Genomic DNA, 19,663 nt, shown 5'->3' with positions numbered 1-19,663 from the left:
GGCTTTTCTCTGACGTTTTCCTCTGTCGTTTCCATCTCCCCCACGAGTACCTTTGCCGCTGGGTGCTGCGAGCGTCAGGTAAGTTCGCTCTTGCCGCTTTTTGAGGGGCGCTCTTTTGCTTTTCAGTTTTTTTTTGTCTTCGAGTCAAGGCGCGCGCAGCGCATACACGGGGGCCGTCTTCTTTTGGTGCCTCATGGAACCCCGCACCCTGCGTGGCGCGCGAAGATACATACAGGTATGTATATATACGCTTGCGGTCTTCTGTGGTCGTACGTGTGGTTCTCGACGTTTTTCCGCCTTTCTGCAGTTCTCTCCTTTTTTTTCGCTGTTTGGTGGAGCATGTAATCTTCTTCCACCCCCTTGCTGAAGACACCTCCAAATCCGTGTTCCTTCCGATTTGAGTAGACCCTTTTCCGGTGTCAGAGGTGTTCGGGCTTTATCGCGTTGCCAGGGCAAGGACCGCCTCAAGCGCCAGTGCCTGCCTCTGAGAATCGTTGCCTCTATAAAGACCGTTTTCTCTCGCAGAGGCAAAGGGCGGACTTCTGGCATTCGACCACTCTCTCCGGCGTACGCGCGCACATTCTGTTTATCCCCTTCCTCCCTTGACACGCTTTTTTTTTTTGTGACACCGCCACCTCGAACCCACTTACCAGCCCAGCCACAGCCGGTAAACCAGCGGGGTGGGGTGAATGCGAAATGATTTACAACGGTAATGACAAAGTAGCACAAAATGACGCACTTTCCGGCGTTATCATTGTACTTCCCCAGCGTGTGCTAAGCTGCGGATTGGGCAGAGCACACTGCTTTTCGCGAGTGGCCAGACGACGCACGACGAGCGGAAGGGAACGCACCTTCTCTCCCCAGTCTCACGCGGTTAGCCGAGGGAAGACAAAAAGTATCCCCCACCCGTGGTGGGATCAAATATTCCCTGCAGTAGGAGTAATGGAGTCTTTAGTTCAGCACTAAGTGAACAGTCACCTGAGGTTCTTGCGTTCACATCTCCCTGCGCAAGGCTTGATATGTGGTCGGCGTATGTTGCGAGGTCTGCAGGACAGGATTTGTTCGCGATTTTTGATGTTGGTGTACTCTGGTTTTTATGTATGTTGTTAGCTTTGTTTTGGTGATTGAACGGGTGAGAGGGTGGTTTGTAGTTCGAGCGTACTAGGTTCGACCCGTGAAATAGCATTTTTTTCATTGGTTCGCGAATGGAAAAGGGTCCAGCCGGGAATTGAACCCGGGACCTCTCCCACCCTAAGGGAGAATCATGCCACTAGACCACTGGACCGTTGAATTTTTGCGAATGTGTTCTTTAGGGCATGTGGAGCCGCTGAAGGCGGCTCTTAGCGGTTGTTTGTGGAGCGCAGTTGGTCTAGTGGTAGAATTCTCGCCTGCCACGCGGGAGGCCCGGGTTCGATTCCCGGACTGCGCAGTGTTTTTCCTCGAGTCTCTGGTTTTTTTGGAGACCGGCGAGGGTATCTGTGTGCTTTTTTGTTAGTGGCTGCTTAGCTCAATGGCAGAGCGCCGTCCTAGTAAGACGGAGGTCAGGGGTTCGATCCCCCTAGCGGCCTTTTTCTTGACCTTTTGGAAAGATTTTGAAAACCATTTGATTTCGGACCCCGTTTTTTGGCTGGCATTTTTTTGCTGCGTCGGTCGGCATGCCTATTCTACGATAATGGGGTCAAGGGCTGCAGAATTCAGAGTTCGCTGTTTTTCGCGGGGCTGCGGCCGGGCTGTGGGGGGGGGGGCTATCCTGCCGCACGTCATGGGTTCGCTTTGCCGGCCTTTCCGTTTGCTCACCTCCCTTTTGGTGGTGCGCCGCGTCGTCTCGGGCCTACCGCTCCTCGGGCTGCGCGCCTTGGCTCGGGGCGCAAGTGCCCCAAAACAAGGGGGCGGTGGCGCCCGTTGCGCGGGTGACGGGTTGGAAATGCGGCGCACCGGCAGACGGAGGGTCTTCAGAGAGCCCTGGCCGGAGCGTGGCCAACATTCTTGAGCGCATCCGGCGTGCGGTTAGACGGAGCCCTCGCTCGGCTAAAACCGTGGCCTTTCGATGACATGGTGTGGACCTTTTCCCTTCTGCGGCGGGAGGGGGCTGCTCACACCTGGGTTCTCTGAGAAAAGAGTGCGCAGTCCGGGAATCGAACCCGGGCCTCCCGCGTGGCAGGCGAGAATTCTACCACTAGACCAACTGCGCTTCGACACGAGACGGTTCCCGCAGGTCAATGTGGGTCTATTTGCGTGAGGAGAAAACGGGAGGAGAATTGAAAGGAGCTAGGATGAAGATCAAAGCGCCACGACGTGCAATCACCTCGCATGCCGGGAAGGTGTGGCGAACACGTCGATCGTTCGGCATTTTTCTTTGTTGACAGCGCCTATGTGGGCTGGGTGGTGAGCACAGTCACAGTGGGATAAATACCCTCATCTGACATCGATCAAACAAGAGCCACACACACACACACACACAACGCAGCCACGAAGCCCTCTTCCTTTTCGGCGTTCAGAGAGCCGTGAGGACGGCGAACTCGGGGCGAAAGCGATGCTCGGCAGCCGCCATGTCGCGCGCCTCCATCCACGCCGCCGCGCGCTCGCGCAGCACCAAAACCACCGCCCTTGCGTTCCGCACCTCCTCAGCCGCGTAGATGCCTTGTGCGGCGCCGTCCTCCTCGTCGTCCCAGTCGTCCCAGCACTCGTTGTCGTCCTCGCAGCCGCTGAAGACTGCTGTCGCTGCCGCCGTCGCCGCCGTGTCCGTCTCCCGCCACTGCGGGCATACCTTCTCCAGACGCCCGAAGACCGCGGCGAGGGCGGCGGCGTACCAGTACACGTGCTCCCCGCTCGGCACGCTCATGCTCGGGTGCGACAGGCTCATCATGAGCGATCGTAGCTCGCGCAGCACCACCGGCTCCGTCTGAGGGGACTGGTACAGCTCCTGGTAGCACCTCTTCTCGATAGCCTGAAAGACGGTCGAGTTACTTTCGACAAGAACGATCGACCCATCCCTCGATTGCGATGACTCGCCCCACAGCGCCGCTGCCGGGATGGCTTCTTGCGTCGGCATAAAGTGCTTTAGCCACACGTGGCCAAGTGACACCGCATCGCCGCCTTCGACGAGCGCTGGCGCCGCGTATGCCTCGTGGTAGAGAAAAGACAGCGCGTGCTCCTCCACCACGACGGTGCGCGCCGTGTGTGCCACCACTGCCACCCGGATCATCGCCACAAGGAGGCACTGCTGATGCGTCGGCGCGTCGGCCAGGGCCGCCGTGAGCGTCGGCACAAGTTCGACGACGCGCCGTACTTCATCGCTCGTGCCGCGCCTGTGCACCGCGCGCACGAAGTCTGGCCCGACGCGCGCCTGTTCCTGCCGCGCCGGATCGGCGAGCAGCCCGGCCCACCAGCTCGGCGCCAGCAGCTCGTTGACGCACCGGTGCCACTCCTCCGGGTCCATAACCGTCGCAAAGTACGTCACCAGAGGCAGCAGCGCACACGTTGCCGTGTGCCGCGGCAACGCCGCGCTGCTGCTCGCCTTTCCGCTGAGGTGTGCCTGAGACGCGAACAGGATCTGCTCCAAGGTGGCGTACGGTCGCACTAAATCTTCTACCTGCGCGCGCGTCTCGCCCGGCGCCCCCGTCGTCGGCGACGGCGTCATCTTTTCCCTCACCTCCGCCACCAACCGCCGGATCGTCAGAAACCACCACATCACCGGCACCACGAACGTGGCCACGTACGTTTGCGCCTTCGCCAAGGTCTCGACGGCCCCGCACGCGGCGATCCTATTCAGCTCTGCCTGCACGCATCCGTCAGAGCCGCAGCACGCCTCGCAGACGCGCGGCAGCGCAACGGGCGGGCAGAAGCGGAGGCTGAGCTGCAGCAGCAAAGGGAACAGCTGTAGTCCCATCCGCGCCACCTCGAAGCGAGGCGAGTGCGTCGCCTGAAACACCACCGACAGCGACGTCGCGAACACGACGGGAGTCAGGATACCTTTCGTATCGGAGCTCACGTGAAACAGGTCTTGCATCGTCGCCGACGTGGTATGCAGGTACAGAAGGTGCTGCTGTAGGGCCATCATCAGCGTCTCAAGACGCTGCCAGCTGAGCCCATCGCTGTCATCGTTCTCGCCACCGCCTGGGACGCTGCTACTGCTGTCTCCGTCACCTTCGGCGTGCTGCGGCATGCAGTTTTGGTGCTCACACAGCCGCTGCATCAGGTAGGTAAATACACACAGGGAGGGCGGCCGAAGAATCTGAGCCACGTATTGGCGAACACTCGACGCCGGGTAGTTCGACAACCGCAGCAGAAGCGGCATCACGTCGGCGTCTTCTACACGGATAGCGTCGGCATCCACTAGCTTGTTCAGAGCGAGTAGGTTGCCCTCCAAGACGCGCGTGTCCTCTACGGAAACCAAGGTCTCGGGTGAGTGTCTCCGGGCTGGCGTCGGCACCTGCATAATAGTGCGGCACACGTGGTCTACGACGAAGGAAGTGATGGCCGGGGAGAGGGAGGTGGAGCTCCGCCGGTCAGCGAGAATGCCCAGCAGAAGCGCTGCAGACTCCCGCACGGGCAGCTGTGGGTTGCGCAGCGCAGGAAAGATGACATTAAAGAGCAGACAGCGCAGCCCCGCCTCGTCTGTGCGCAGGGCGTCTCCGGAAGGGGTGCCGCTGCGGCTGTACAGCTTCGCCAGCATACGTACAATGCCGTCTTGCTCGTACCAGAGCGACATGCCCCGCCACCGGTGCCACACGTATTCGAGCGGCGCCGACACGCTCTCCAGCAACGAAGACTCCGTTGCGGTCAGCTCGTCCTTCCAGTCCTTCTTTGCGCTACGTGGTGTCGTCCTCGCGACCGAGGAGGAGCGTGGCGTACTGCTGGATGACCTGAGGTAGGTGCTGAAGCTACTGTCGTGGCGCTGCAGCACCAGCTCGACCTCCGCGTCTAGTAGGTCGGCCATCACCGGTGCAGCCAGAGATCGGATGCGCGACCACGGGTCGGTTACCCCGCGCATAACCACATCTGCCCACTTCCACCTTGCGCCATGCACGCGCGTGTACGTGGCGGAAGAGGGGCTGGTGCCGTCAGCGCCGACGCCATTTGCAGAAACAGCACTGTCACTTTTCGGCGACGTGCTGACGTGAGCTAAAACCTCACTGAGTGCCTGCAACCGTGCATCGGGGTCATCGATGATGGCGCCTTGCACAAGGTACGCAAGCACGCTAGAAACGGAGTCGACGGCGAGAAGTTGGGAGAGAGAGGGTGTTAGCGAAGCTGCATCCAGCAACATCTCTGCAGAGCTCATTGCGTATTACTAGTTAGAAGAGGAGAGGAAGGCAGAGGTAGACGACTGGCTCCACGGCCAGCGATGGCTCCCTCGAGAAAAACTTGCTTCTTTCTCGTTTGTGATACGGACCGTTTGAATACGACTAATGCCCTTGTTGCCCTCGGTAAATTAGGTGGAAAACGCAGGAGGAGGGGGGAGTAGTAGATGGGCTGTGAATCTTGCAAGACCGAGTCCTGCCACGTCTGCACCAGAGACGTGGGAGTGAGAGATAAGGGGGTAGGGTGGGGAGGGAGAGGGACCGGTGGAAGAGGCGTGCGGGGACTGATGTGCTCGTCATGGCAGCGAAAATGGGAGATGATGAGGTAAACACTCAAGGCAACAAAGACTGCTGTAGAAACGATGCTTTTAGCCATACACGGAAACCACAAGAGACGCACGTCTTCTCTTCCAGCGCGAGGGTCCATTTGGCGCATTTAACAGAGTAACATGATTTGTACCCACTGCTTCTTTTCCGCTTCAGTTGCAGAGAGAGGCAAGGGATGGGGGACACGGACGAGGTCAATGAGAGTAAGAGGTCGATAGGAGAACCACGAAAGGACTGCATGGATGCTGAGTGATGTGAAGGCGGCTCTAACAAAAGAGGAGCGACACACACACACACATACACACACACACACACACACACAGATCAGCCACATATGCGTTTATAGTGTGTGTCCGTCGGCTGCTGCCGAGATCTCCCCATCTGTGCGCCCTCGAGTGCATTGTAGTAAGAAGGAGAGAGAAGCACGTAAACAGTTTAATAGGGTGCACACGGATCGAGGAGGGAGTTCAGGGGGCGGTGGGGAGAGATGGCGCGCAGATCACTCCTTGGCTTCAACACCGAGTAAGGGAGAGCAATGCATCTTTTCTGATTAGCTCTTTCTCACTCCTCGTATCTCTCGCTCTACTGTGCGTGCGTATCTGCGTTGATGTGAGCATAGCACAGACACGCACACACAGTAAGAAACAAAGGTCTTGTACATCGGAAAACAACAAAGAAGAAAGAGACGACCCCTACACACACACGCACAGTCGGCGCAGGCTGTAAGGTACGCGATGATGACGGCTTAGAAGTTGTCCACCTGTTGGTAGCAGAAGTGATCACGCGAAAGACACACGTACGAGTCGTTGCCCTTTGGCGCGCGACGGTAGCCAGAACCCTTGATGCCGGGAATCACCACCGTTTTCGTCGTCTTGCCGTCATCGTTAGACTCAGCGGCGCTGCGCTTCGCCGCGGATAGGCGCAGCGCCTCCCGCCGCATCGTACGCAGGCGGTCCAGTTCCTCACGTGCTGAGGGTTGCTGCTTGGTCGACAAGCTCTTCTCAAGGAAGGAGTTGCGCGGACTGTACGTCTTCTCCAACACACTGTGCGGTGTCTTGAGGGCGGCGACGGACGCATCGAAGAGCACCTTGCGTCGTGGGTCATCGATGGAGTAGGCGGAGTAGGCGTACGAGATGCCGAGGTCTTCGAGGTTGGTCTTGTAAGACAGCGATCGGTAGTCAGCTTGAGTTGCGTCTTCCATGAAGTCCTTGCGGTAGATCGTAGCCTTGTCCTTGAGTCGGTCCGAAGACACCGCCATCGTTAAGTATGGAATCTTCATGGAGATGTCCACATCCGCCTTTTCGTCTTCTGTCCAGTCGTCGCGGTATGCGGCGAGGAGCTCGCGGCGCACCGTGTCGTGAAAGCCGTCCGGCTCCCACTGGCAGTAGTCCCACCGATAGGTGGACCGCTCGTCGAAGCTTGGGGAGAGAAAGCGGCTGCGGTAGCCACGCGGCGCAAGACTGCTGATCGACGGCATGCCTTTAGGGTTCTTCGCCCGTTCCTCCCTCAGCTGCATGCCGAGGCGGGTCATGCGATTGGCGCATTGGTTTGTGGTGAGCATATCTAGCACGTTTTCCTCCTTCTCGCTGTAGCTGGCGGTGTTGTTGTTGCGCACTGTGTGCGCCTTGCGGTACTGCAGTGGATCAATCGAGGAGAAATCATTGACAGCTGTATTGTGCTTTGGAAGCATGTGCTGATTAACTAAACCCGGGTACGCCGTGACATGAATGTCCATCAGCCGACGTTGCTTCGAGCTGGACGTGGCCGGCACCCCATCCCGGTCGATTGCTTCCTTGAGCGTCATCAGCTTCGGCGCTGCAGCGGCGGTTGTGGTGTCTACCACCGGGCTATTGGGCTCACACGACATGATGTGCACTGCGGCAGAGATGGTTGGGATGGGCGAGTGGAGAGAGGTGGGGAGGGGTGACAGGAAATGGGTGTGGAGTCCAAAGGTGCAGGGATACCTGGTGATGTATGAGGAAGAGGCGTATGTGTTTCTGTACCTCTGCGATGTTGCCCGCTGGCTTATCTACTGCACCACTGGTGACACCCCTTCTCTAACAACAACGAAGTTGTGTGGGCCAGGCAGCGCGCGCGGTAGTGCAGCAAAGAAAGAGGGAGAGAGGGAGGTTAGTAAGGCGCAGGAGGGTTACCAGTGCCATTGAGAAGGCACGCAGTGTATCTCCATGCACGACAGAGAGACAAACCATGCAGACATGCGCCTAGGCACACATACCCACAGACACATACTCCCATACACAATCCACATGAACCTTGTGTTGTACATGATACCGTGTTTTTCTATGTCGGTACTTCCACTCTCTTCTGTTAGCATTATTCACTACCCAGAAGAAGCGACTCATCAGCAAGATAAACCACGTTCTACGCTCGGTCCTTTATTCGGACACAGACATCCACAGACACAAGGAAGGGCGAGAGCTGGAACCGCTTGTCCAACAATGCACTCCTCTTCGCTTTTTTCCCAACGCATCCATTCTCTGCCATACAGCATGAGTCAAACACTACTCTACCCCCGGCCTGTCACAGGCCCCTGTCGGCGTGGTGTGAAGCAGCTGCAGACACGCGGTACAGCAGCGCACCGACTCCGTCGGCTGAGCACGGCCCCTGCCTCAAACTCTGCCCACCCGCCGTGGCGCAGGCTCCCCATCACCAGCAGGCAGTGAGGACCGGGGGTGGAATACGTTCGATCCACTTGGACACTTTACCTATCATATGGATGGTACAGATGTGCTTACTGTCGCAGCTCGCTCCGACACCCCGCCATCCAGAACCTAGCCGCCAACATCAGCAGCGACACATCGCTCCGACCTCGCCCGACGCCGCAGGCGCATGACCCTGTCACCAACAGAGGTGGCTCCGCATTTAGGCAGGGAAAGGGAGCGGGGGTGCTGCTTGGCCTCCCTACACACAGAGTGAGGACACTGGATCCTGAGATACCACACGCTGAGGTGTCCCACGTCGTCAGAGACGAAGAGAGATGGGGAGGGAGGGAGGGAGGGGGGTGGGGATACAGAGCGAGGATGAGATGGCGGTTACGTCATGTAATAGCGCTCTTTCCGGCGTTGCACACAGCACCTACGATGCTTATGACAGACGCTCATTTGTGAAGAGAAAACCACACACTAAAGCAGCACAGGCGAGGGGAGGGGGAGCCTTATATATATATATATAAGCAAAGCAGCATGTGCAACGGGGTGGTGGCGGTGCTGGTGCGGGGCGGCTACTCGTCTTCATAGTAAAGCATAGAGGAGGATAGTACAGCGCCCACAGTCTTGCAAGCATACCCACATAGAAGCTCGCGCGGGTGGGGTGGGGGCAGGTGAACATGACGTCACCCCCGCACACACACACACAGACACACCGGCATGCAAATAAAGGAAAAAGTGACGTACAAGGGACGTATTGGGAGAGTAAACGCGGTCCGCCAAAGACACAGGTTATTGCCGTTGATTGATACACCATTTCCTGCTCTTTACAAGCCGTTGTTTTCCTCTTCAATGACCCGTCCTCGTGACTCTCTTCGCTCACAGTTGATACACACGTGAGTGTGTGCGTGCGTAAGTGAGAGTCCATTCCATTGCTTTCCTCCTATGTGTGTTCTCTTTCGTGCGTCTTCTCCCCTCTTTCGTCTTGAGGTGCTGCCAGAAAGCGTTACCCCATCTGTGCGCGCACGGACACATCCACGGCGAGCACAGCAACAAAAGAGGGTGACGTAGGGATAGCGTCTGTCTGCGTGAGTTAGAGGACGTGAGAAGATACAAGCGAAAGGAAGATAGCACACAGCGAGGACGAGTGAAAGACTGAGGATGGCCATTTGGGTCGAGAGCGGTGAGTGAGAGCACCAAAAACATCGGCTAGGCACAGGATTAAGCCCGACATCACCGCAACGAAGCACACGGAGAAAAAAAAGCAGCAGACGGATGCGCATATTTGCCGGAGCGTCGGCACAGCTCGGAGTGAGCTGGTCCAATCCTCATCATGGCCGCAAGTCTCTTTGGCACAGCGCCAGCCCAGACTTGTCTGCCGGCACCAGGAGTCCGCAGCCGTACCCGAGGGCAGGCAGTGCAGGCTCGTGGCGGTCCTACAGTGTGGGCACTCTACCCCGATACCACGGTCGGGTGGCCGGCATCATCAGGAGAAAAGGAGATCAGCTACAAAAACTACCGGAGGACTCTGTGAGCGTTGCCTCTGTAGACAAAGAAAAACGCAACAAAAACAGAAAGTGAGCCCGGAAGGTTCAATACTCGGGCAACAGCAGACTTTATGTTGCCCGTGAAGTCGTTCGTGCCTGAGCACCTTTACGAACACGCGCGCACCTCGTCCATCGCTTCACTGCCCGCTTCCAGATCGCGCGGCTCCTTCAAATCCTCTTCCCTCAGCGTCGTCGTGCGCGGGTGCTTGTCTGGGTAGCGGTAGATCAGGTATGGATCCATCGTATTGAGCAGCGCGTCCATGAAGAGGCCGCTGCCGTAGTTGCAGACGTTGTGCGTATGGTGGAAGTCGTGGAAGCGGGCACGGTGCCCATGCAGTAGGCCAAGCTTGCCCAGCCACGTGTCGCTGAAACAGTAACCGCTATGCACCTCGTATGTCTCCCAGAGGCGCGCCCACATCCACGTAATAAAGAGAGGCCACGCCCGCGCTGAGGTGACGAAGCTCGACTTCGATGCTTCCTCGCGCGTGTAGTGGAAAAACATAAACGCGAAGTACGCAGTAGTGGGGATTGCATTTGCGAGAATCTCCTCCAACGGCGTGGCGTATTCTGCAGCGATGCTTATGGTGCCCGTGTACATGTGATGCTTCTTGTGAAACAGACGGTACAGCGTGGGGCTCGAATGCAGGATGCTGTGGACAATGTAGAAGCCCATCTCGTTAATTACGTTGGCGATCAGGAAGTGCGACGTGATGGTGACCAGGCTAATCGGAATTTGCTTCAGGTTGCGACCGCTCATGTAGTTGACTACGTCTTCTGGTGTGAAGCCGACAATCACCGTCTCCGGCGGTGGGGCGCGCAGAGCGCATGAGTTTGTGTGCACCAGGTACGCATAGAGCACAACTGGAATAACCAGATAGTGATTGAACGCGGTGTGTAACATGGTGCTGAAGATGAGCGCTGCTGATGGCAGCTGCTGCGGCTTCCGGGGAAGCTTGTACACTGCCATTCTGCGGCCAAGCGGGGCCAGCAGGGCGTTGTTTCTGAGGCCCTCGATCCCATACTGGGGGTGGAGGCTGTCAAAGAAGAGGAAGATGCCGTTGAAGAAGGCCCACGGAACGCAGTGACAGAGCACCGCAAAAACCAGCGTGAAGAGGGCGGGGTCAGAGAGCCGCTGCAGATAGGTACTCTGCAGAATCAGCCGGTGGTACAGCGGCTGCACAACAAAAGTGGCAACAATGGCTGTGACGAAGTCGTGGCGGAGAAGATAAATGACTGTGTGCAGCGCCACTGCAGACCAACCTGGCCGCAGCTTGTGGATGGGCGGGATCTTCACCCGCTTTTTTGTGAGCTCCATCGAGGGCCGAGGGTCAAGGCGGGGAGAGGGGTGGAAATAACGAGAGGAAGGAAAGGGAGAGGGTGTAATGTAGGCCGTCAAGCACGACGTGTATGAGAGGGGGGGGTTTCGTGGTGGTGATGACTGAGGCTATGAGAGTCCTGCAGTGGTGAGAATAGAAAAGGCACGCTAGCGAGAGAGGGAGTGGGGAAAGAGAAGGGGCAGGGGAGGGGGCGGGGAGAAGAGATGGATGACGAGCTAGCGAGATCGACTCAGGATCTGTACTCAGAGACAGCTTAACATAAAGAAGGGGTACACAGGTGATGTGACATGGCTGCGTGAGGAGAAACATGCGGGGTGCATCCTCTCCAAGGAAAAAAACATAGGCACCTAAAGCACTGTTCCACTACTGAGAGAGTGCACAAAGACACGGTGGCATCCGCGAGCTGTCATCTGCACTGCGCACGAGAAAGTGGAGAGGGCGAGGCGCGGTGCACCTACAACAGGCGCCCTTCTTATAGTCACTAATGTGCGCTCGGCGAGAAGTTCATGGGTGTCTGCGGCTTGATTTGCTTGCTCGTTAGCGTAAGCAAAGAGGGAGGGAGGAAGTTAAACGCAAGTCACAACGAAGGTGTGCGCGTGCGTGTATGTGAAGAAAAAGGAGGGGGGGGGGGCAGACAGCTGCAGACGTGTCGCGCAGACGTGCGGACTCAGCAACAGAAAAAGACACGGCAACAGTGCTGCTACAGGCGACAACGGCCGATAGATCGAAGGCATGCGTTCCCTCTTCACACTGCTTCTTTCACGTCAGCCATACACCGCACCTCCACTGTCAATGTGGCCGGAAGTGTTTGTGAATGGTGCCCTGCTTGTAGTCGGGGAAGCGTCGCATGCCTCGGCCGAGAACCGGCGTGCTGTTCTGCGGATCATCCTTGCGGCGCGGCCGCGTCGGATGGTGGAAGAGCGAGTTGTTGAACACATCGATGAAAGACTGCTTTGCGTACTCGCGCAGCCTCGGCGGAACTAGCTGTTGATGCTGGCGAAGATACCCGACCAGCGGCTTTGCCAGCTTGATGTTCTCCGGCTGGAAAAAGGTGTAGATATACCCTCTGCCCTGCAGAGAGCCTCCACGACCGCAGCGACCGCACCGGTGCGTCCAGGTCTCCATGTCTGTTGGCATGTCGTAATGCACGACGTAGACCACGCCCTGGAAGTCGATTCCACGACTCAGCAGGTCTGTGCAGATAAGGCTGGTCGACACCCCTGTTCGGAACATCTTCAGTACACCTTCACGCGCCGACGACGAGGCGTGCGAGGTCAGCGTGGTAAAGTTCACCTGCGAAACTAGCTCCTTCATCTTGTCGCACACGTAGGCGACGTTGTGACGTGAGTTGCAGAAGATGAGGGTGCGCTGGTCTGGGTTGAGCTTCCCGGTCTCGTACAGCCACGCGAGCTTCTGCACCTTCTCGGCGCGCCCCACCATAAATACGAGGTGACGCAGATTTGTGCGCGCGGTCAAGAAACCGCCCGTCACGGTGGTAGACAAGGCTGCTACAGGGAGATCGCCGGCGTCCCCCGCGTTCGGCTTGTCGGGAGAGGAGGACGACAGTGACGACGCTAGAGAAGAAGGAGCAGCACGACTTAGCTCTGCCGGGGCTTTGAGGTCGACGAGCACAAATCTGTGAGAGGGAAGCAGCATCTTTTTCTTGATCATTTCATAGGCAACGGGTGGAAGCGAGGCACCGAACAGAAGTCGCTGCGGCCGTCGCACACCCTTTGGCAGCGCGCCGAGGATGATCTTCATGGGTTCGAAGTGATTCACAGAGACGATATCGTCCACTTCATCCATCACCACCGTCTGCACTTTCCTCAGGGACAGTTTATGCCTGTATAACGCTGGCAGTATGGTTTCTGGGGAGGCGACGAGCACGTCGACGCCGCCTTCCAGCGCTTGCAGGTACTTGCGCTGCTCCTCTGCGCTGGAGGCGCGTACCATGCAGTGGATCCTATAGTCGCAGTGAAGAGAGCGGAACACGGCGGAGACCTGAGAGGCCAACTGACCATTCGGCACCAGCACCAGCACGCGCGGCTCCGCGACAGAGGATTGTAGCTCTTCCAGCCGCATCGCACGTCGCTCCTTTGACCGAAGAGCGAGGTCGGTCTCGAGCTCGAACGCGGACGGGTGCGGGAAGCCTGTCATTGGACAGACGCGCACCTCGCTGAGGCTCAGTTCGCAGTAGGGGCAGACTTCTCCCTTGTCGATTTTCTCCTGCAGGAAGGTTTCCACTTGCCGCCGGTTCAGGCTGACACCGCCGCCCTCGTTGCCCTCGTCGCCCGCGGTGGCTGCTGCTGCTGCTGCTGCGGCTGGTCGATCATTTATGTCCTTTAGCAGTAGGTGCATAAGAGTCGCGTAGACATAGCAGAGGGTCTTGCCAGTTGCCGTGGGCGCGATACAGAGCACATCGCGGTACTCCAGCATAAGCGGTATGACGGCGGCCTGCACAGGGGTGAGGGCGCGGTAGCGCTTGCGCTCAATCAGCTTCTGCAGCTGCGTCCGAAGGATCGACGGCGAGAGCTCGAGCAGGTCTTCAAAGCTCCGTGGGGCACCTCTCGGCAAATCGGCTGGCATCCCTAGAGCGTCCACAATTATCACCTTGTACTGCGCCGACAAGTCCGGCAGCGACGGCGGCGCGACACTCTCGCGGCGCTTTTCTTGTGATTCGCTGCCGTCGATTTGAGAGGATGCGTAGCGCAAAGGGTCAAGCACCGCATGCCGGACTACCTGCTGGATGGGCTGAGACCATGCTGGCGGCGACGCATCCAAGATCCGCCCCTCTCCGCCTGCATCAGTCGAGGGCGCTGACGATGCACCGCGGAGTGGCTGCCAAGCACTGGGTTTTCGTGAGTTGTCTTGCAGAACAGCTTTCAACGGCGGAGCTACAGGCTCTCCGAGTATGTCGAACAGCCGGTTCGCCTCTTGGGGCCCACCAGCCGAGCTCGGTGTGCCTGCGACCCCAAGCGTGGGTGACGGGCCAGTCGACGAGGAAGAAGAGACTGGGTCTCTGTCAGAGTGAATCTGCGCTGGGTCCGAAGTGTTGTGCTGCTGCCGCGCGCATCGCATGCTGCTTAACAGAGGCGATAGGGAAGATTGTCCCCCTCGCAGCACAACGCGTCGGAGGGTCATTGTGGGGCAGGGGGAGGAAGTAGAGTTGGACAGGATCGTTGCTCACGCCACAGGGGATGCGCGAGCGGACACGCAATCTGTTAGGCGTGCTCCAAAGACGATGGCGATTCAAGGCCGCGTGGAGGGGAGGAGGTGTAGGTGGAGAAGAGTTGGAAGCAGATGAAGACAGGGTGGAAAAGGGAGGGAAGGACCTATGAACCAAATTGACAGACATGCTGGTTGAGGAACATTGCACGTGATGGTCGGTGTTCGACACACGGACGCCGCGCGCACACAAAACAAACGCCTACTCGTTTCCCTTTTCATTTCGTTCAGTGCGTCACTGAGGCCCCTCTTAGAGGGCCTCACGCGGTCCACGATATCAACGCGTCAAAGAAAGGCAGAGGGAAAGTTCGTGGTGCCCTTCTCTGCGAATGTGGCTCATGCACTCTGAAACGCAGTAGCGGGGAACGATAGAGTGTGCCGCTGCTCAAAGAGATCTCCAGTGCCACTGCCAGAGGAAGACAAAAAAAAAGAAACAAACGGCACTTCCTTCGCAGTGCTCACCGGCGCTCCCCAAGTAGCAGTCGCCGGCGCGCTGCTTCGTATCCCTGTCGCAGTCGCACAAAGTCCGGGTCGCGAAAGAGGCTGTCGGACCCGCCTATCTCCTCCGGTGCCGCCGACGCATTCAGCATCGAACGTGCTGTCAGCGTAGCCGCAAAGAGAGAGCGCGGGAGAGGCGTGACGTGCTGCACGAGCGGCACCGCGCACGCCTGATGAGCGGACAAGAGCGCAGAAAAGTGCTTTCCTTGCTGCAGGTAGGGCTCAATATGCCACCCAGTGGCGCGGCGCAGCGCCAGCACCACCTTGGCCTCCGTATGGGACAGCTGAGCCGGCGAGGCGGACGCTGGAGCGGCTGCCGCTGCTGTGCGTAGAGGCGGAGCTTCTGCACAGGACTGCCCAGACATGACCCCCGATCCTGCGTCAATGAACAGACGGGAGAGCAATAAGCGCATACAGCTGACACTCACTGGCACTGGCTGCATCGGAAGACGCAGGGACGACGGGACAGGCGGAGACGGTGGTGCAGTGGCTGCCGTTCCCTCTGCTGCGCTGCAAGACTGCGGCTGCTGAGTGCTTGAGCTGGTGAGGCTGTCCGCCATCATCGCGATGCGGGCCGCTCGCGGTCCTCCACTGCGGGGTAGGGTGGATTCCACAAGCGACGCAGTTGTTTGGACTGGCGGCAACGACACCCCTTCCGTGGTGACACTAGCCGGCGCCTTGGGCTGCTGTCGTGCAGGCTGAGTGGAATAGATGAAGAAACTCAGAAGCAGCCCAAACGTACGAGCCCCGCGCGGTGCCACCGCCTCCGGAATCGACAGGTAGGCAGAGCTCAGCATGAGAAGCTCACTTGTGATGGCGGGAAAGAACGGACGTTCGAGCGTCGTGCCGCCGCAGTAGTGGAGGTACTCGATGTGGCTCGCATCAAACAGCTCCGCAAAACCGTCGATGGTAGCTCTCTCCGGGATGGCGAAGTGATTCGCAAAGCGCGCGTAGAGCTGAGCGTAGTCCTTGGCGAACGCCGTCAGCCGTTCCAGATCCGTGTCCCGCGGCATCGTCCACGTGCCAATCAGAGGACTGAAGAGGAGCGGGAGAAAGCGCACACGAGTGCAGGGAGGGGAAGTGTGCGGGAGATCCACAGAAGATGAGGAAAAGAGGCGGAGGCAGCGCACCAGAGTAGAACGAGGGCGGCTGAACACAACGCAAAAGCGCGGCTGACATCGGCCGCTGAGCGGGAAGGTGGGGAGGGGTGGTGGTGGTGGAGCGTGCTGTTTCCCCTTTCCTCACCTCTACACCCACCCACACCCACACACACACACACAGCGTACCTCCGACACCCGCCTGCGTGAAGTACCATGCTGAGAGACGAAGCATCCACGCATCGACTGCATCTATTTTATATGCCGCTATGAGTTCTCCTTTCTTTTGGTTTGACTTGCATCTTAGAACGACAGCCCTCACACGAGGGGATGTCTCTGTCTAAAGTCTTTACGCAAACACACACACACACACACACACACACACACCTGTGCACACGGACACCCTTCTACGCATGCACGCACATAGAAACGGGCCTGATTGCACTCTCCCATGCAGGATTAGCCAAGAGGCACCGTGGCGAAGCGTAGAAAGGGCGTCAACGCCGCCCTCTGCATTCCTCATACAATGATGCAGATGTGCAAAAACAACCTTACACATCTATATATATATATATAAGTACTCGTCTTAACCCCTTTTCGGCTCGGTACCCCGACTTCCGCACCTCCTCGGCAGCGATCCTCTGATGCCCCGTACACGATGAGTCCAAAACAACATACACTCACAGAGAGGGGGGGAGGGGGACGGATACAACATACACGCGAATCACACATCACACAGACAGGGCGCGCGCCAGCCTTGTCCCATCGCATACTCGTGCAGATGACGGATCATAACGACTGGTGCAGGAAAGATACACGCACACACAAAGGGAAAGAGAAACACTGCCGTACAAAGGGGCGTGCGTGAGAAGCGGTACAGCGCAATGAAAAAGGGACAAGAGCAGGGAGAGGGAAAACGCGATGTGCGCGCACCAAATACCCCCGCGCACCTTCTTAGCACATATAAACCCGTTCGAATTCCTCTGCGACAGCCGGGTATGCAACACTGGTCAGTGCGCAGCACTGACGAGCCCACTCGAGCACGGTTTGCATTCGGTGCAGCAGGCGGAGTCTCTTCTCATCGACGTCAGCGCCACCGCCGGTGCTGCTGCGTGCGTAGTACTGGAGAAGCTTCCCTGCTGCTGAGATGGCAATCCGTAGCGCGGCACTTGCGCCTAGCTGCACGCTTCCAGGTGCGTTGCAGTACGCCTCAACATAGGCGTCTACCCCGCCCGTCACAGCGGTGTTTGGCGGCGGCACAAACGGCAGCTGCAGGAACGCATCCACGGCGTCGCTGAAGTTGCCGCTAACATTAAAAGCATACACATCCGCCATGCGGCACAGCAGTGCGAATGTTTGGTAGTCCTGCGCGTTGATGGCTTCCTCATTCAGATGATGGGGGACAGCGTTCACAGCCTGCTGCAGCTGCGCCGCCTGCGACAGAACGTCCGACACGACGCTGCTGCGCGATGGAAGATGCAGCACCTGAGCGAGAGCTGGCGACATCATCTGCACTGCGCGCCGTAGAGCCCGTTGCTGCAGCTCTGGCCGGCAGAGCTGGCTTGCGAGGAAGGCGACCGCCAGTAGAACGTGAGTAGCCTTCGCCACCTCGCTGCGAGCCGAGGCAGCCTCCGCGACTTGCATGAGTGCCTTTAGCAGCTCCTCTGAAAGCGCGCCAGCACCGGCCCGCAGGAGCAGTGCATCTTGCCCACCCACGGCGTTGCGCGAGCCCAGCAGCCGTGCGCAAATGACATCCTTCAAGCAGCACTCCACAAACGCCTCCGTCAAACCACTTTTGTGGAAGTAGGCGAAGATCGCTGTCCCTGCAAACACGGTGGCAGGAAGGCGGCGATCGACGCCCAGCAACACCACGGAGCAGTAGCGGCTCATGTGACGAGCAATGTCGATTGGAGCCTCGAGCGCAGAGTGCAGCCTACCCTGCAAGAGGTTCTGCGCGCTGAAGCACAACGCCATGTGAAAGCCGTCCACATGGGTGATGTTGTTCTCTAACAGCAGCCGCAGACCTGTCGAGGGAAGCAAGGCGTGGATGAGAAACGATGCCAGACGGCACGCGTTTCCCTGCGTGATGCTCACCAGATCCTGCATGTCATCGAGAACTGCACGTTGGAGCGTGCGGAGACTCTGAACCGGTGTAACTTGCGCCGACTTGTCCACACCGCGAATGCATGACAGTCTTAGCCATAGCGCGTCTTCCAGAGAGTCCGTCACCCTTTGTGCGAGGCTCAGTATAGTGCGCAGGACAGCTGCCGGGCTTTCACCCGTGCGGCCAGCGAGCAGCACCATAAGCACGGCCTGTCGGTATGGGTCTTCTTTTGTTTTTGCTTCGGCGTAGACAGGTTGGAGATCGGACGCGGGTGGCATAGCGTTGCGCTCGGCAGGAGGTGTCGCGGCCATCTTCGCCATTGCATCGCGCACAGACTGAATTCCAATAGCATCCATCGCCAGCTGCGCCACATCGTAGCGACCCACCCGCATCGCGACGAAGGTGTGCATCCAGTGGTTCGTCACGCCGCACGAGCGCGCGATTACGTCCATCAGGTGCGACGCACTCATGTTCTCCACCTCCTCGAAGCGCATGGGGTCCATGCGCAACACCCGCTCGAGCAGCCGGCTCAGCGACTTGCGCTCCATCACGCGACGGCTGCTGGCTACGTAGGACAGGATGTCGGCCTCAGAGCCGCGCCGCTGCATTGGCTCGATAATCTGCACAATTGATGCCCACAGCACCGTCAAGTCATTCGCCCCGTCCAGCGACGTCTCCGTGACGTATGCGGTGAAGTGCGTGATCCACTGCGCCGGTGCGTACTCCTCAACAATGGCGGCAAAGGCGGCGACGCGGCGGCTCAACTCCATGGCCAACGAAGAGCCGCTATTGAGTATGTCCACCAGGGAGCTGCTAGCGTCGCTGCCGACACCGCCCAATGCGTTTGCGGACGGGGCGGCGGTGCCCATGGAGCGCAGGCGACCACTGGCTCCTGCCTTGCCAGCGGCGAGCTCGTTTGCCCCCATGGACAGCGTCTCGTAGTCGTCCGCGACTCGCACGTAGAAGGGGTGCCAGGCCGCCTTGAACAGGGTGTCGACCTGGTCCCGCACAATGCTCGTTTGACGTCGGTGCACGGCGTGTTGGACGTCGAGCAGGATGTCATTCTTCAGTTCTGCCACCACCGCGTCCACGTCCGCGATCCCCGTGAAACCCGAGGCCTCGGCGCCCGGTAGGGTGTCGATCGGGCCCAGATCCACACCAAGCTGAGCGTGGCGGCGCTGCAGCTGCCGCAGCAGACGCTGCTGCGCTTGAGCGTCGAAGCCGAGGTGCTGAGTCATGAACAACTCCACCGACGCGTGGGTCGCCGGGGCGTAGCCCTCGCTCGTGGACTGGCACTTGTTCGCCTGGTGCCGCGCCTCCTCCGCGGCCTTGCGGGAGGCCTCGAAAAGGCCGAACCCGTTGCGCAGGAGCTGCTCAGCGTCTCTTTCAGATACAAGCCTCTGTGCCCGCGCCGTAAGGCTGGCAAGTGAGACACGCACTTCGTCTGCGGGATCACCTGCGGAGGGCATGACGCGCAAGGCTGAGGCATCGTCGCCGCCAGGGCCGGCACTGCCAAGCCGCCGCGGGGCAATATTGGAAGTCGAGCTAAACATGGCGAT

The 19,663-nt window shown here is 58.7% G+C and overlaps 6 protein-coding genes and 2 non-coding genes across 8 annotated transcripts; all 8 read right to left on the bottom strand.

The window, feature by feature from the left end:
• Window positions 1-900: 900 nt before the first annotated feature.
• LDBPK_36snRNA1 lies at window positions 901-1,016 on the bottom strand. Its single transcript, XR_002966743.1, has one exon. It is a non-coding gene; the product is annotated as a term=term=small nuclear RNA, U4 snRNA (small nuclear RNA).
• A 197-nt stretch (window positions 1,017-1,213) lies between these two features.
• Window positions 1,214-1,285, bottom strand: LDBPK_36tRNA1. The gene has a single exon. It is a non-coding gene; the product is annotated as a tRNA-Pro (tRNA).
• Window positions 1,286-2,494: 1,209 nt separating this feature from the next.
• Window positions 2,495-5,284, bottom strand: LDBPK_362690 (hypothetical protein, conserved; the record flags this gene model as incomplete). Its single annotated transcript, XM_003865336.1, has 1 exon — window positions 2,495-5,284. One exon carries the CDS (start codon window positions 5,282-5,284, stop codon window positions 2,495-2,497), a length of 2,790 nt encoding a protein of 929 aa, XP_003865384.1.
• A 1,091-nt stretch (window positions 5,285-6,375) lies between these two features.
• On the bottom strand, window positions 6,376-7,497 carry LDBPK_362680 (hypothetical protein, conserved; the record flags this gene model as incomplete). The annotated part of the gene is made up of 1 exon (XM_003865335.1): window positions 6,376-7,497. One exon carries the CDS (start codon window positions 7,495-7,497, stop codon window positions 6,376-6,378), a length of 1,122 nt encoding a protein of 373 aa, XP_003865383.1.
• Window positions 7,498-9,949: 2,452 nt separating this feature from the next.
• On the bottom strand, window positions 9,950-11,158 carry LDBPK_362670 (hypothetical protein, unknown function; the record flags this gene model as incomplete). Its single annotated transcript, XM_003865334.1, has 1 exon — window positions 9,950-11,158. One exon carries the CDS (start codon window positions 11,156-11,158, stop codon window positions 9,950-9,952), a length of 1,209 nt encoding a protein of 402 aa, XP_003865382.1.
• Window positions 11,159-11,969: 811 nt separating this feature from the next.
• LDBPK_362660 (DEAD/DEAH box helicase, putative) lies at window positions 11,970-13,766 on the bottom strand (the record flags this gene model as incomplete). Its single annotated transcript, XM_003865333.1, has 1 exon — window positions 11,970-13,766. The coding sequence occupies one exon, from the start codon at window positions 13,764-13,766 to the stop codon at window positions 11,970-11,972; it is 1,797 nt and encodes a 598-aa protein (XP_003865381.1).
• A 1,097-nt stretch (window positions 13,767-14,863) lies between these two features.
• Window positions 14,864-15,916, bottom strand: LDBPK_362650 (hypothetical protein, conserved; the record flags this gene model as incomplete). The annotated part of the gene is made up of 1 exon (XM_003865332.1): window positions 14,864-15,916. One exon carries the CDS (start codon window positions 15,914-15,916, stop codon window positions 14,864-14,866), a length of 1,053 nt encoding a protein of 350 aa, XP_003865380.1.
• Window positions 15,917-16,954: 1,038 nt separating this feature from the next.
• On the bottom strand, window positions 16,955-19,657 carry LDBPK_362640 (nucleoporin interacting component (NUP93), putative; the record flags this gene model as incomplete). The annotated part of the gene is made up of 1 exon (XM_003865331.1): window positions 16,955-19,657. One exon carries the CDS (start codon window positions 19,655-19,657, stop codon window positions 16,955-16,957), a length of 2,703 nt encoding a protein of 900 aa, XP_003865379.1.
• Window positions 19,658-19,663: the final 6 nt, after the last annotated feature.

This window comes from Leishmania donovani, chromosome 36, assembly GCF_000227135.1.
Source record: "Leishmania donovani BPK282A1 complete genome, chromosome 36".
NCBI classification, from domain to species: Eukaryota; Euglenozoa; class Kinetoplastea; order Trypanosomatida; family Trypanosomatidae; genus Leishmania; species Leishmania donovani.
Note: the sequence above shows the minus strand (reverse complement) of the source record. Positions and strands in the feature narration are given on the sequence as shown.